The sequence below is a fragment of the Triturus cristatus genome, chromosome 7, assembly GCF_964204655.1.
Source record: "Triturus cristatus chromosome 7, aTriCri1.1, whole genome shotgun sequence".
Classification (NCBI taxonomy): Eukaryota; Metazoa; Chordata; class Amphibia; order Caudata; family Salamandridae; genus Triturus; species Triturus cristatus.
Window position 1 is genome coordinate 946,507,124 of NC_140590.1, and position 13,881 is coordinate 946,521,004.

Genomic DNA, 13,881 nt, shown 5'->3' on the forward strand with positions numbered 1-13,881 from the left:
GTCATGGTACGGTTGTGCCCCAAATTCACCCATTATATGTTTCTGGAGGAAAAAAAAACTCGAATGGGCAAACTTATTACGCCTACTTAGACATGTCTGTTTTTTACAGTACCTACTGCCAGAGGACATTTACAGTTTGAACCATCTCATCGCTACCCTCACTTGGCGATCTCCATCATGTCTTCTTTCTTCTTAGATTAATAAGCCTTTGACAAACAGGGCAACATCTGAGCAGTAGAGTCAGAGAAATACTCCCACATGCAAGAACACACTAATACCTATAAGTGTATCCACATATAAGAATGATTAAGAGCACAGTGCACCGAATCCCCAACATACTTTTAAAAGCCCAGATGCAGGTAAAGTTCTCCAGAGAATATGAAGGGAAGCGTACAGTGCTCTAATATCCTACAGGAAAAAGCCAAGACTGGAGCTGGCTGGCAGAAACTATCAGACAAGTCCAAAACCTTCACCTAAGCTCTCACAACTTGGTGGCATGCCAACAATTAGGCCTTCCTGCAGAGCCACTTACAAACAGGAATATGCCACACAAATCACAATTTATGCCAGTATGGAACATCGTGGGCCTTCAAGGCATTCTTTCTCAGCCAGATGTACAGCAGTTTACAAGTGGTACACGAGCCTACAGAAAACATGGGCAGGCGAAACAGCACCTGTATGGAGGCTTTACACATCATAGAAACGAACTGTGAAATACAAACACTTTGGGCACATTCGGTTGGGCCCTGCCAAGCATCCATGGAACATGCCCACCGCACGAAAAAGGTTAATGTAGGAAAGTGCCCCTTTTTGGCCCGATATCCAATACAATGGACACAAGTGCACTGGGTTCCTGCTATCCAGGTCCCCAGTGCCAGATGAATTTTCCTAAAACCGCACAAATGTTCCCCCAATTGGCAATACCTTTAGCACACACCCACCCGCAAGTCCTTAGTAAATGATAGCCCGGGTACCTAGAACAAGGGGGCTAAAGAGAGTAAGCTGCAACATGTATTGTACCACTAAGGGACCCCTCAACACCATCATGCAAACTGCAGGCTGCATGCCATGGTACAGAGAAAAGCTAAAACATGGCAAACCCCATGTGCCATGCATGCAGTACAGGTTAAGTCAACCATACAGCATGAGATCACCAGACTGTGGTGGAAAAGATTTCTTCACTTTGTGGCCCCCATTAATCTTGAGAGAAGGGTCTTTATTAGGCATCCCAGGATCAGCAGCCAGCTTCCTTTGCCCCCAAGCCACCCCCGTATATCAAGATCATTTGGCGATTTGTTCTCATGCCTCTCCATCAGCTCCAGATTACTGCAGGATGCCTAATGAAGACCCTTCTCTCAAGATTAGTAGGGACCACAGAATTAATAAATCTTTTCCACCAGTCAGGCGATCTCACATTTCTCTGGATAATGGGAGTACACACCACGGATTATTGCAATAGTAAGAGCTTTGATTACCTTGGTTTGCCTGGTCAGGCAACCAACACGGTTGTCCATCATTTTCCCTGTCCTGATGAAGACCTGCATGCGGAGGCTCAGAATTACCCACATGGCGTCAACACCTCATTTCATGGCTTGAAATACATTGTCACCACCGAGATTAGACGATGCATTAAAAAAAAAAAGCATCATCCTGATCAGACTTTGAAAAGTGTAATATTGTTTTGTAGTCAGGCCACAAACCACTGGGTTGCATTTCTCTCAATCATAGTAACCAGTAATCTTTGTGCAAAATTAGGATACTGTGATCTACTGTTTTGACCAATTTTACTTTCTTCTACACACCTCACCCATGAGAACTATTCCTTGCACTTTTCACTAGAGCAGCCTTTTATGGATCTCTTGCCATGTGTTGTATTGAAAGGTTGGAGTAAAAATACAAAAAGGATTCTCCACAGAATTTCAGTTGTTGCATCTCCTTTTCTGGTGTACCATTGAAGAGCATTTACTCTCAGGACTTAGTGAATCCCTCTTTGGTTCGGCCATTGACCATTGGACCATTTGTCTCTACCGCATTGCACCCAGGTCCTTTTGATGTTAGTTATCCCATTAGTTTGTGATGGTACTTGACAAAGAAAGCATTAGCGGTTACGTTTGCACTACTGAACTAAAGCACCTTCAAAACTCTATGGCCAAAGCAATTTTAAAAGCATTGCAAGCGCCGTTACGACTATCTATGGACATCAAGCTTACCAAGGAAAACTTTCAATAGGCCTAGACAAACGTCACAGGAAAGCCGTATGAATTTTTATCTTGCCTAATTATATGCAGCAGCCATTACTGCCTGAACGGTTAAGTCTTGAAATGCAAGGTATCATTCATCAAGTAGCAGCTGTAGGGTGGGTAAAGAGAAGGAGGCTAGGTTGGTCAACACCCCTACACGGTAGTTGTGAGGGGGTGTCTCCCAATTTGGGCGTCATGCTTTATTATAGGGCCTGCTCCTAGTCAGGCCGGTGCTGCAATGCCTAACAGGCACCCTATGAGGGGCTCTTTGTCAGAGATCTTTAATCCAAGCTGTATAGGTAAAGTGCATGTAAGGGGCCTAGTGGTGTCGATGTGAGGAGAAATAAAATTAGGCACGGTGGTGCTCCAAACAAATTTTAATCTGCGCGCCCACCCGTCTCAAAGCCAGAATAGGGATACAGCTAATCCTAATGATCAGGTATCTGTGTGTAGTCATCGTCAGCATGTTTGCCCTGTGAGTAAATACCTCGGTAATTCTTCAGGACCTAGCTTGATGCACCATCTACACAGGTGGTTGCAATCGCACAAAGACCTCTCAATGAGGTACCTTAATAAAAATCATGGCACCAACCCATTTCGGGTTGGTCACGCCTCATAAAGAGGTAGGCAGAGCAAGTATCGCTACAAAAGCGAACGTCATGAGTTTTCCTGGGAAACAGGTGCCGGGAACCTACCCCTTGTTCTGCCTCAATCAAGTAACAGTAAATAGGTCAGATTCTGCATTTTAAAGAAACCTCATGTCTAAATCTTGGGGGGCACTCTTGAGAAACGCGTAACAATTTCAAGCAACAGACTGAAGGTCTATCTGGAGACATTGACAATTAACCCACACAGCATAATTTCAAACTTACTTCCGAGAAAAAGAGAAACAAATAAAATCACGTGCTGGCCCTGTCCAGAGAAGCAGACTTTGAAAGGGATTCGGCATGCCCCATATGTTAACTAGATTATAGAAACACCCCTCCTTAGAACTGGCCTTAGAGACTATAGACACTTATGCTGTGCGCCAATGCAATGGTTCTGACGATACACGAGAATCAACACTATTGTCCAAATACTTGGTCCAATAGACTGCAGGCTATGCGATGATGGGATAGCAACAATGTTGCCCAGAATTGCCCTTCGCCCACGCAATTTCAATCCACCAAGAAGCCTTTGAAACCAACCGGAGAAATACATAGATTAACTGGCTATGAAATACCTGGAAAAGGGGAGGGGGGGGGGGGGGGGACATCGGGGGAAAGATTTTTCCACAGCATTCTTAAAATCCAGCAGGAGAAAAGCTGTGGCTTGTGTCCCTATCGGTTATAATCCAACCATACCATCAAACTTTTCACTGCTACTTTAGCTGCCAGTGGAGGGAGGGCCAATCCGTGCAGGCACTCCCAGGGACATATGGGGGATTACAATTACTCCCATGGTGTCTGCTCGGTTGTTACTTTTGAGCTTCAGGCATGAGTTGGCCATCAATCTTGCTACACTCCAGAGAAGACAGCATTTGCCATCCGGGGTGAGACCAGCTGGTGTCTGCACAGAACACCAACGAGATGCTCCGATGTAATGTCAGCCAATGGGCGCATGTAAAAGTATAACGTGGGGCTAAGGGGACTCCTATAGAACCGATATGCAAGCTGTGCTTAAGAGCTGCACGGATCTGGTCACAAAAAAAAAGAAGCTGATTTTCCTCAAGAGCATGACCAGTCACAAATCCTTGTAAGGTGCCGGTGGTCAATGACAGATGGTACAGAGGGGGATTACTAAAGTACCTCTCAAATCTCAAAGTTGTATTTTTGCATGAGGTGGGTTTCAGGGCTATGCTTTGGCTGAAACCCTGGCTGGGTAGGATGCGGTTGGCCTCCAGGAAGCCTGAAAGGCGCATGTTGTGTTTTCCCCCCAACATCATACTAGGTCCTGGAAGAGATAGGGCGAAGAAAAGACTTCGAGCAGCCAGGGTACTGATTAGGTTTTCCGTAGTTGGCTTTCGCCATACATAGCATGCTTCCACTCTCCATTAACGTTCTCTTACATATGTTGAATAGTATTGGCTGCTTTTAGAAGAATGAAGGGGAAGCAGGGCCAAGGGAAAAGCCAGATTATAACTTTCATGAAAAGTCTGACAAAACTGTCATAGGCGATGCAATTACAGTAGTCTAGGTCTACAATCTTAGTTCTCCATCAGGGACTCAAGCTCATGTCTCCTCCGGAGGTCCGAAATGTTGTAGTGTCCTACACTTTCCTTTCTGGAAAAAGGATAGCCAGGTCATGGCTTCTCACATTGGAGGAAATCGAGGGTAAAGCCACAGTGTCCAATTGAGTTTGTGATCCTCGACACTTTGTAGGGGGAGTTGGCAGCCACCAAGATTTTAGTTTCATAGTAAGGTCTGTAAGTTCAGACTAGGTCTCGAAATTTTTATCAATGGTAACATATCTCCATTGTCTTTCTGCAATTTTACATTGTTTGAAGCTGGTGGAGGTGTGGCCAGTGTAAGATTGTTTGACCTTCCCGGGTCTGAACAGAAATTGAATAATCTGGTCGAGAGAATACTTGATCCTCATTGACGCAAGCAATTGGGGGCAAGGGGGAGGCACGCACAAGCTCTGGGTTTGACTGAGGTCAGCACCCCATTCTCAGCTTAAGCCAGCTGCGATACTTTCAGCTTAGGAACAAGACTGTTTGGCATTGACTAACAGACTAACACAGAGAGGCACTCAGGCAGTCATGTTGTCATGGAACATTGATAGAGCAGTACAGTGGAGAATAGTAGACAAGTAATTTACTACACATTGTAAGGAAAAGTTGGGTTAGGGTATATATCTAGCCCAGTGAAGTTTGTGAAAATAGGGTCAAGCAAATGACCCTTTTAATGGGTGGGGCAGGGTATCCTCTGGTAACGAGAAGAGCAAAATTGTGCAGTAGCCCTACGGCTCTTTAATGTGCATAAGGTCACCCAACACCGAGAAGAAAAGTTATTTACTACTATGCTAGCAATTATGCCAGGGGCAATCTGAATAAAGCAACCAGGAGGCTGATAAATTATGCCGGAAAAAGTTAATTGACGGGACAATAGGATCGAGAAAGAAAAGCTTTCACAATCTGGCAGCTGGAGAGGTTTAGCTACACATCTTAAGATTCCTTGAAAAACATTCCTACACTCATTGCAGTCTTGTCAGCTAATGTAGTACCCTCCACACTCGTTAGCTTATGTTGTAGTATCCTGGAGGTAGAGCCTGGTGAGCATCAGGCCCAGATTCATTATGTTAGCTGATGAAAGGGGAGAACGCTACTAAATGATAAGGCATCACACTATCCAACCGTTGCTCAGCATGGCCAATATGGTGTTTTGCCAGTTTGCTATGCTGTCAAATGGTTACACAGCAAGACTGCAGATCTAAGCCGATTTAGTGTTAGCAATCAATTTGTCTTTATTCGATCATCATCATAAAAGACACATACAATATAATAAATCATAGGATGGCTTATTTGTTAAAAACCATCTCATTATAAAATTCCATTAGTTTAAAAGGAAATAAGACAAAATACTAAGGAAATATAAATACATTTTAAAAAAGGGAAAAATACCAAGGTTTTAAAATTATGGCGGCGGAAACTTAGTGGAGTCTCATTGCTTTAAGCAAGTTTGCTTAAGAAAATTAGAGCACATTATAATGTAAGCAGGTTACACAAAACCTTGCAAGTTATTCCTTCTAAGGTCCCCAAGTCCAGCTCAAATTTATCCATAGCAATAACTACAACTTCAGAAGTATTAGTTTTTAAAATGCGTAGCGCCGTTTGGCATGATCTTGTCCCGATCTTATTACACATCGGTTTGAGCCATTTCTGGCGAGGGCCCTTATATGCCAGGCACACAAACAGAACATGTGGTAGAGTCTCTTCCTGACTTGGACAAGTATGACATTTTGCATCTTGGTTTTTCATAAAGGATTTTATGGAGAGTGTGCCCACACTAAATTGATTTAAGAGTTTCCCCATCACCAGGGCATGCAATAACGTCCCAATAGGCCTCCAACTTGTATTCGCTCTTATGAACAAGAAAGAGGCTTGTAAGGGAAGCACTAATGACCAAAGAAAAACATTTGATTAAGTCCCTAAACAAGACTTTAGTCTTTTTTGAAGGAATCAAACTCTCTTCTGGGTCCTCCCACAAGTGAATGAGGCCCATTTCTGATAGCATAATCTTGAAATTCTGTAACCATATAATGGTTGGATTTATCAGCTTCACTAATGAACTTGACAGCTTTTGCATAAGGTGCCAACTCCAGAGTAGTCCATATTCTTTGCCAGTAAGCGAGTGGTCTAAAACCCACTACTTCCTCAAAAGAGATACAACCTAGATCTCAAAGTAAAGGTCTATGGGGTGATGATTGGCAATCACTTAAAGACTTATTGAAAACCGAGTCCTTCCTGGACAATAATTGCATATTTCTGTTTCAGGGCAACTGCTGGGAGAATTAATGACATTGGACATCATAAATTCTGTTAAAAATGAGATCCCTCTCCCCGACAGTTAACGAAATCATACAATGACCGGTCAATAAAATTCAACTATATACAACAATCTATTGGTGACAAGTGTGTAACATTATACTATTCAAATTGACCACCACAAAAGACAAAGTACTCAAATTCTTTTATTTCAAAAGCTAGGATAGCTTCCATATCCATGTTATGGTGAATCAGAACACATGTAAAATACCTTACAATACATTAGATTCCAAAAGGTACCAAAAAGTACAGTAAAATTAACACTTCCATTACAGGAAATGTATGACACAAAACAATACAAAATAAAAAGGTGGAAAAGTGACACTGGTTCCCTAAGATGCATGTCATTCTGTACAACTGGAGTAATGCAGAGTCCATACTTCACTCCAAGAGGCAGTCCCTAGATGAAGAGCTGCAGCTTTAAGCAGACCCTCAAATCAGTTTCAGTTTAACCTATTAATAAAATCATTAATTAATATCTTCCTTGCAAGACTGGCATTACACACACACCTAAGACAAGTAGAGCTTTTTTTTTAACACTTAAAAATGTTTCCAGGGGAGTTTGTACAATGATACTTGCTTTTTTCTTTTCAACAGGCCATAAAATTTGTAGAAACTTTATTTTGGTACATAATTTTGTTATCCAGAATAGTCGTTTACAAAACCTGTGCAGTCTCTGAAATACTGTGCATGCCACTGCATACCTGAAAAAGTTTGTTCAATATGGCTTGTAGTTACTCTGACTGCCGCGCCTTGGAGCCTTTCCATAGCTTGCACTGCCCTGACCTACAGGGAAGAGAATACATTGCATTACATTGCCAGGTGGAGTTGGCTAGGCAAGACTAATTTCATCCACTACAATCATGGGTTAGACAAATCTAATTTCAGCTAATCCAACTTTACTTACTGTAATCATATCCTGGTCCATATCCATAATACCCATATCCAGTATAGTCATATCCTCCATATCCACCATAACCTTGCTGCCCATAGCCACCATATCCTTGACTCCCATAGCCCTGGTTCCAATAGTTGTTGTAACCTGGATTCCAATTTTGGCTCTGTGCTATAAAAAGAAATCCACAAACGGCTATTTTAGTACAAAACAGACCAGGCTATTAAAAGAACACGAACGCTATACAACTTTCTAGGATAAACCCCTTTCACACTTAAAATGTGCCATTTGTACTGTTGGGCTAGGTCAACGTAATTGCCAACCACCAATCGGTACATGGCCCTCCAGCCCTAGAATTAGATTGGTTACTAGTCTAATTCTTGGATCATCAAGATTTAACGATTGTACTTTTACTTGTGCTATACACTCACCTCCACCTCTACCACCTCGTCCTCTTCCTCCAAAACCGCCACCGCTTCCACCACCGCCTCTGCCACCACCGAACTGTTGCTGCTGGTAAACTTCTTTCGGTTGCGCTACCTTAATTTCGCACTGAAAAACAACGCAAGAAGTGAAATAGTCTGCCAGTTGTATTTCATTCCAAGTGTCCCCTCAGGCCCGACATCCGCGAAACGATTGTATAAACATGCTTATACTACTATCACAGACCATGGGCAACTGGTAGTAAAATCAAAACGTACAACACCGGGCACTGAGGTAAACGCTTTCGGTATCCTCATCTGAACCTGTGCATGTGATGACATGAGTGCTTGCCTCAATGTGGAAGAGACTAATGAATGCGATCATATAGAGAGGGAGGGGGGTACACATGCTAATCTGGTTGCTTTGTCAATACCACAGCACTTAAATGATCACCAATACAGAAGCGGAGACTTAAAATTTGAAGCGACAGTATAAGCTGCGAGAATCGGGTGCGCTCAATTCAGGCCTCTAAAGCATGGACCCGACACCACTTTACTAAACAAAGGCTCTATTGCTATAGTAGGCAAATAACCACATGTACCAATCTGTACGTGACCATAAACTAAAGTAGCTTAGTACCTTGCTACCGCTAACATTGTGGAATTTCTTTTCCATTATCTTCTTCACTGGCTCTTCTTCTTTGAACGTGATGAACACAAACCCTCTCCTTTTGTTGGTCTTCGGATCCATTGGGAGCTCAATTGCTTCAATCTGTAAGGGAACAAAACGGTAGGTAGTCGCATCACTCACGAATAAAAACACTTAATGAGTGCATTCTTTCTCCCGCCAAGTTTCCATAGTGTGACTTTAGGGGGATGCTACCGAGTTGCTGTTGCACACTAGTTCGGTGGTGATGTGAATAAAGAGCGAGTCAGGGGCTAGAAAATGCGTAGGCTGCAGAGGAAGTTCTACGTGGTGGTGGTCTCGGTGAAAGAGATTAGGGCAAAAGATGCTGCTCCTAAGTCTGCGGTGACTAATAGTGGTTTGGGGGCTTTAATAAGACCATTTGTCGCAATTCTCTCAAGTACTGTCACATACACACCTCTCCAAAGTCACCAAAATATTCCCTTATCTTTTCTTCTGTTGCTTCAGGGTTGAGTCCACCAACAAAAATTTTCTTAACTGGATCTTTTTTCATTGCCATCGCCTTTTTGGGATCGATCACTCGCCCATCTAACCTGTGTTCCTTCTGTTCCAATACCTGACAAATGACAAGCGTGTTAACAATGACACAACTGCGATAAAAGCCCCCCCCCCCATCAATAAACGCAACTGACCTTGTCTACACTTGCGGCTTCTTTAAATAGAATAAAGCCAAATCCCCTTGATCTTCCTGTGTTAGGGTCCATCTTGATGGTGCAATCCACTACTTCACCGAATTTTGTGAAATAGTCTTTCAGGTCTTTCTTACTTGTGTCCCAACTCAGCCCACCGACAAACATTTTCCTGAAATTTCAAAACAAAAAGCACGTTATCCCTCGCTTATCAAGTTGCTAGAATGATGGGGAACCTACTGTACCTGGTCAGCTCTCCATTTCCAGTGGAGATCTGTTCATAAAACGATTAATAAACAATAAAGAAGATACAAATTGATGACGAAGGCTAGTTATCGAATACGGTACGCCGGACAAAAGCAATTTACGAGTCAAATCTCATGCATTATGCCCGCTTGCAATGGATAAAAGCACAAATGAAAACAGGAAACGTGATCAGTGTTTAACGGTGCATGCTTAAGCCACCATAAACGATTAACTGCAAACTGGGTACAGAATAGTGCAATCAGGAACAATGCGACAGTTTAAAACCGTAAACCTAATATAAGCAGTTCTAGTAGATTAATTTACATCTAGACGCCTGGTCAGATTAGTAAGCGATAATAAACAGTTAAAACATTATGGTATGAGCTACTTTTATAGCCAGAATTGAGCTTTGCATTGACTAGGCCAGTACACCCATATCGGAATTGGTGAAGAGCACATAACCGATCGGGCAATTTACACAACATACAGAAAATTATGTCAGACTGCACCACCAACCTCCCCCGAAAAACTAAGTGTAGACGACAACGCTACAATGCCCGATCCGTTTTCTGCCCTTCCCCCATTCACCACATGGCGCCAACAAAAGACTGAACAAAGGAGGCGCTGCCTGGCAATATCACCCGCCGCCCTCACAAGCCCCAATAAAAGGTAATAAAAGAGTCCACTTACATTCCGTTCATCAAAGGAGAAGAAATATCAGCTACGCACCCTGCGTCCTCATCGCTCTTGGTGGCGCTAGCGGAATCGGTCTCTTCGGGCATCTGATCGACCTCGACGCCATCAATCGGCTGCTCTGCAGCCTCGGCTTCAGCTGCTTCGTGACCGTTCTCGGTCGTCTCGGTTGGTTTCTGCTCCGAATCAGACATGTTTGGAAAGCGGGCGAATAACACCTAGAAAGTGGCAAAATATAATACGTTAAAAGTGCGTCTTCTGGTATGCCGTACGCCCTGCAAACCAGCAATTCATGGTATGAGAACGGAAAACGGGAAGGCTGTCTGAGCATCGCCGGGCCTAGAGCGAGGCCTACCAAGCGAGAATAACTTGAGAAGCATGCCCGACAAGGCCCAAAATTTAAGTGGGCGGATAAAGGGGGGGGGGGGGGGGGGAGGGTGGAAGGAGAACCGCGACCGTGTGGCCATTAAGGATGCGCTCACCCCAAAGCGGTAGCAGACTCGGGGCCGAGCAATGTCCGGGAAAGGGTGCGCCAAACAGGCGAGGGCGGAGCGAGTTCGGGTATAGCGTAAGCCGCCCAAGGCCCTAAAGCACACACGCGGAGAGCTCGGGCTCAGCGCCGGAGACCACGACACCTGGCAAAGAATACGCAATAGCCTCGAGGAACAACACACTTAAGCGCCCAAAACACCCGCCTAAAACAAAACACAGATGAACCCCAGTGTCCTAAACTACACAAAGCTGCTTACATCGTTGCGCTGTGGATGTTTTTTTAAGCCCATGACGCAGATGTTACAAAAACATTCCTTTAGTTTAAAAGCAGCATCGTTTGCGTGCAAACGCAAACCAGAAAACCGAGATCCACCATAAGCCTCAACAAGCGCAGCTCCCGGAACAGCGTTAAAATACAAGTACATCGAGGGAATTAAAACTGTAAACTGAAAATACGCCGGTTTTGCTTACACGAGACGCTACGAACGCTGAATTTCCTTCAAGATGGACTCTCCCGACAATGCCAACTCGTGTGCGCCTTTATAAGAGAACCTCGGCCGCAGACACTCGGTAATAAGACGGCCTGTCATTGGATGTGACTGCTTTATAAAAAAAAGGTGGCCAGCCAGTGGCTACCATGTGCTGTCCATCAGTTAGAAGGGCGCTCATGAATGGTCACTTCCACAGTCGACCCAACCCACCGAAGGCCGCAGAGGCGGCTCCTACTGATGATGACGCCCTTTACCTACGCGGTCGTAATATGAGAGCCGTGCCGGCAAAGCATTACCTTCAACCGACATCACGTAGCGCCGCGGCCATTTTGAGACTTAATTTTGAGTATTTCAAATGGGAGCCTTGAGACACACTCCCGGCTCAAGGCAGAGGTCTGAATGTGTTGGAGAAATAATCACTGCTGTATGATATGGATCCGGTTCGTTGATATACGACCAAACCTGAGCTCGCGTTATGTTAAACGTGGCCATCCATTTGCTTTGGAAACTGTCCGTAGTATTGGTGTATCCTATTATCTCAAACTTAAATTATCCCGTTTCAATATGGCGGCTATGACGTTGGTGTTACTTTGCCTTATTATTAGGGAAGGGGGAGGGTAGGTCGTTATCTCTGCAGTACCTACCTTAACCCCCACTTTTTAGGACAGAATTGTACGCGTGCCGACAAAAGTAGCCTTTTTTTTCCTTCTTTGATAAAGCGTGATTGGAGGCTGGGAACCTAAGACGTTAGGTGTTTGGCGATGTGAAACAGAGGGAATTTTAAATATTCGTTTCTGATACCTATGCGTGTCCCACTGGCTCCACTTGGTCTCTTTATTTGAGAGGTTACTCTTGTTGGTTATGTGGTCGGTCTGTTGCAGGGTTGACATCCTTACAAGAAGAATATACTGGGCATTTGATCATGTTTGAAGAATCTGTAAAGATCTGTAAAGATCCAGAGGCCATGAAACTATGCATTCATTTGTAACATGACTTTTGTTTTTCGTTTAGTTATCAGTCATGGATCATCCAGGAAGCTGTAGAACAATCTTCGCGCAATAACACAATCCACACCCAAGTTGACTTAGCACAAAAAGGTCACTTTGTTAAGACAGGTAAACAGATAAACTCTTTTTCTTAAACAAACCTTTTTAAGACAAAATCCACATTGTCATAACGCTTTAAAACATTTTATCATAAATAACAAGTCAAAATACCCAACAAGACTTTTCATAAGATACCCCATGTACTGCCCAATGGCATCATTTCCTTTCCCCTCATTTTGTTTTTCCTATCAAGCTTTTCGTCCACCCTCCCCCCACCCCAGAGGAAAGGATAAGCCCGCTCCAGACTATCCAAACCCCCAAAAAGCGCCACCCAGGAAAACCAAAGAGTTTTCCTGGCCCCACCATGAAGAAAATGTACCAAACATATTCTACTTTGAATTTTTATCACACCAAAGATTTTCATTCCAAAACCCCGCAAGTAAATCCCTCAATTCCATCATATAATAAGCTTGGCCTATTTGGGATAAATGTACCCCATCCTCCCGGAAGAGATGATTTTCAACACTTGGGATGTTTTCATGGGTCAAAACCCCCGGACCCCCTTTTGACAAAACATGCATTACCATCCAAATCCCCCTCAACCCCCCCCCCTTCATTTACATTGTCAGCTGCAAGCCCTTGACCACAATGATCATTTGAAATTTCAAAAACATCATTGCTAGTACCTGGCATTTCACCTACCTCACCATCATAAGATGCCCAATTGGACACAGGCCTCCGTTCAGAAAGCCCGGCCGCGATCGCACCTGATCCGCTTTGTGAAGATGATACTGTTAAATTCAAGATATTTCTGTGCCAGGTAAATATCTTCAAGTTTATTGAAGTAGGCAAAGCGTAACAGCACCAACATTTCTCCCGTCCTCCTCCCAGCTCCACGGAAAACAAACTCACCCCCGCACATTCTAATCGTGACCGCATCACGTCCGCAATTCTGCAGGTCACGAGCAGGCACGAGATTACAACACATCCCCCTCCCATAAAAGACATTTAGAATCCAACAAAAAAAAACCACAACACGCCCCAACAACAATAGAGACGAAAAATGATCCACCCAATATTAAATAAGCATAAAGAGAAAACAAAATAAAAACCCTCCCACAACAATAATCAGGATGTTAATTGACTACACACTTTACCACCTATGTTCCATATCATTTCAGAACAAATTCATTGAACCTTGCTGGAATGTGCCTATTCCTAGGACTCCTAACATTGACATTGCCCCCAGGCACTTGAGGTTTGGAATTCCGACATGGCGAAGAACCCAGAGATTTCTCTGTGACCATCACAAGTCTGGACATACTCCAAGTCGAACCTGAATCTACTTTCACCACATTTTTTTTTATGGCAACAATAGTGAAAGGACCCAAGAAAGCACTTCTCCCTTTCATAGTATGATTGGGATTCTTAACCAAGACCTTGTCACCAAGTTGCCACCTCTTCTCTCTTACACACATTCTTGAATCATAATTCAA

At 43.7% G+C, this 13,881-nt stretch overlaps 1 protein-coding gene across 13 annotated transcripts in view; it reads right to left on the minus strand.

Moving 5' to 3' along the window:
• HNRNPAB (heterogeneous nuclear ribonucleoprotein A/B) overlaps window positions 1-11,364 on the minus strand; it is a 59,996-nt gene extending 48,632 nt beyond the window's left edge. For 2 of the 13 annotated variants that reach the window (XM_085617953.1, XM_085617952.1), the window contains exons 1-8: window positions 11,320-11,364; window positions 10,393-10,574; window positions 9,421-9,589; window positions 9,186-9,344; window positions 8,723-8,854; window positions 8,092-8,212; window positions 7,673-7,831; window positions 7,470-7,551 (exon numbers count right to left, since the gene is read on the minus strand). In XM_085617953.1, the coding sequence (XP_085474079.1) occupies window positions 7,484-7,551; window positions 7,673-7,831; window positions 8,092-8,212; window positions 8,723-8,854; window positions 9,186-9,344; window positions 9,421-9,589; window positions 10,393-10,550 (966 nt within the window). In that variant the 5' untranslated portion in view covers window positions 10,551-10,574; window positions 11,320-11,364 and the 3' untranslated portion in view covers window positions 7,470-7,483. Of the gene's footprint in view, window positions 1-6,893; window positions 7,552-7,672; window positions 7,832-8,091; window positions 8,213-8,722; window positions 8,855-9,185; window positions 9,345-9,420; window positions 9,590-10,353; window positions 10,575-11,319 lie in introns of those variants that run through there. The other 11 variants (XM_085617949.1, XM_085617948.1, XM_085617957.1 and 8 more) reach the window with 9 other exon arrangements.
• Between the last annotated feature and the right edge of the window lie 2,517 nt (window positions 11,365-13,881).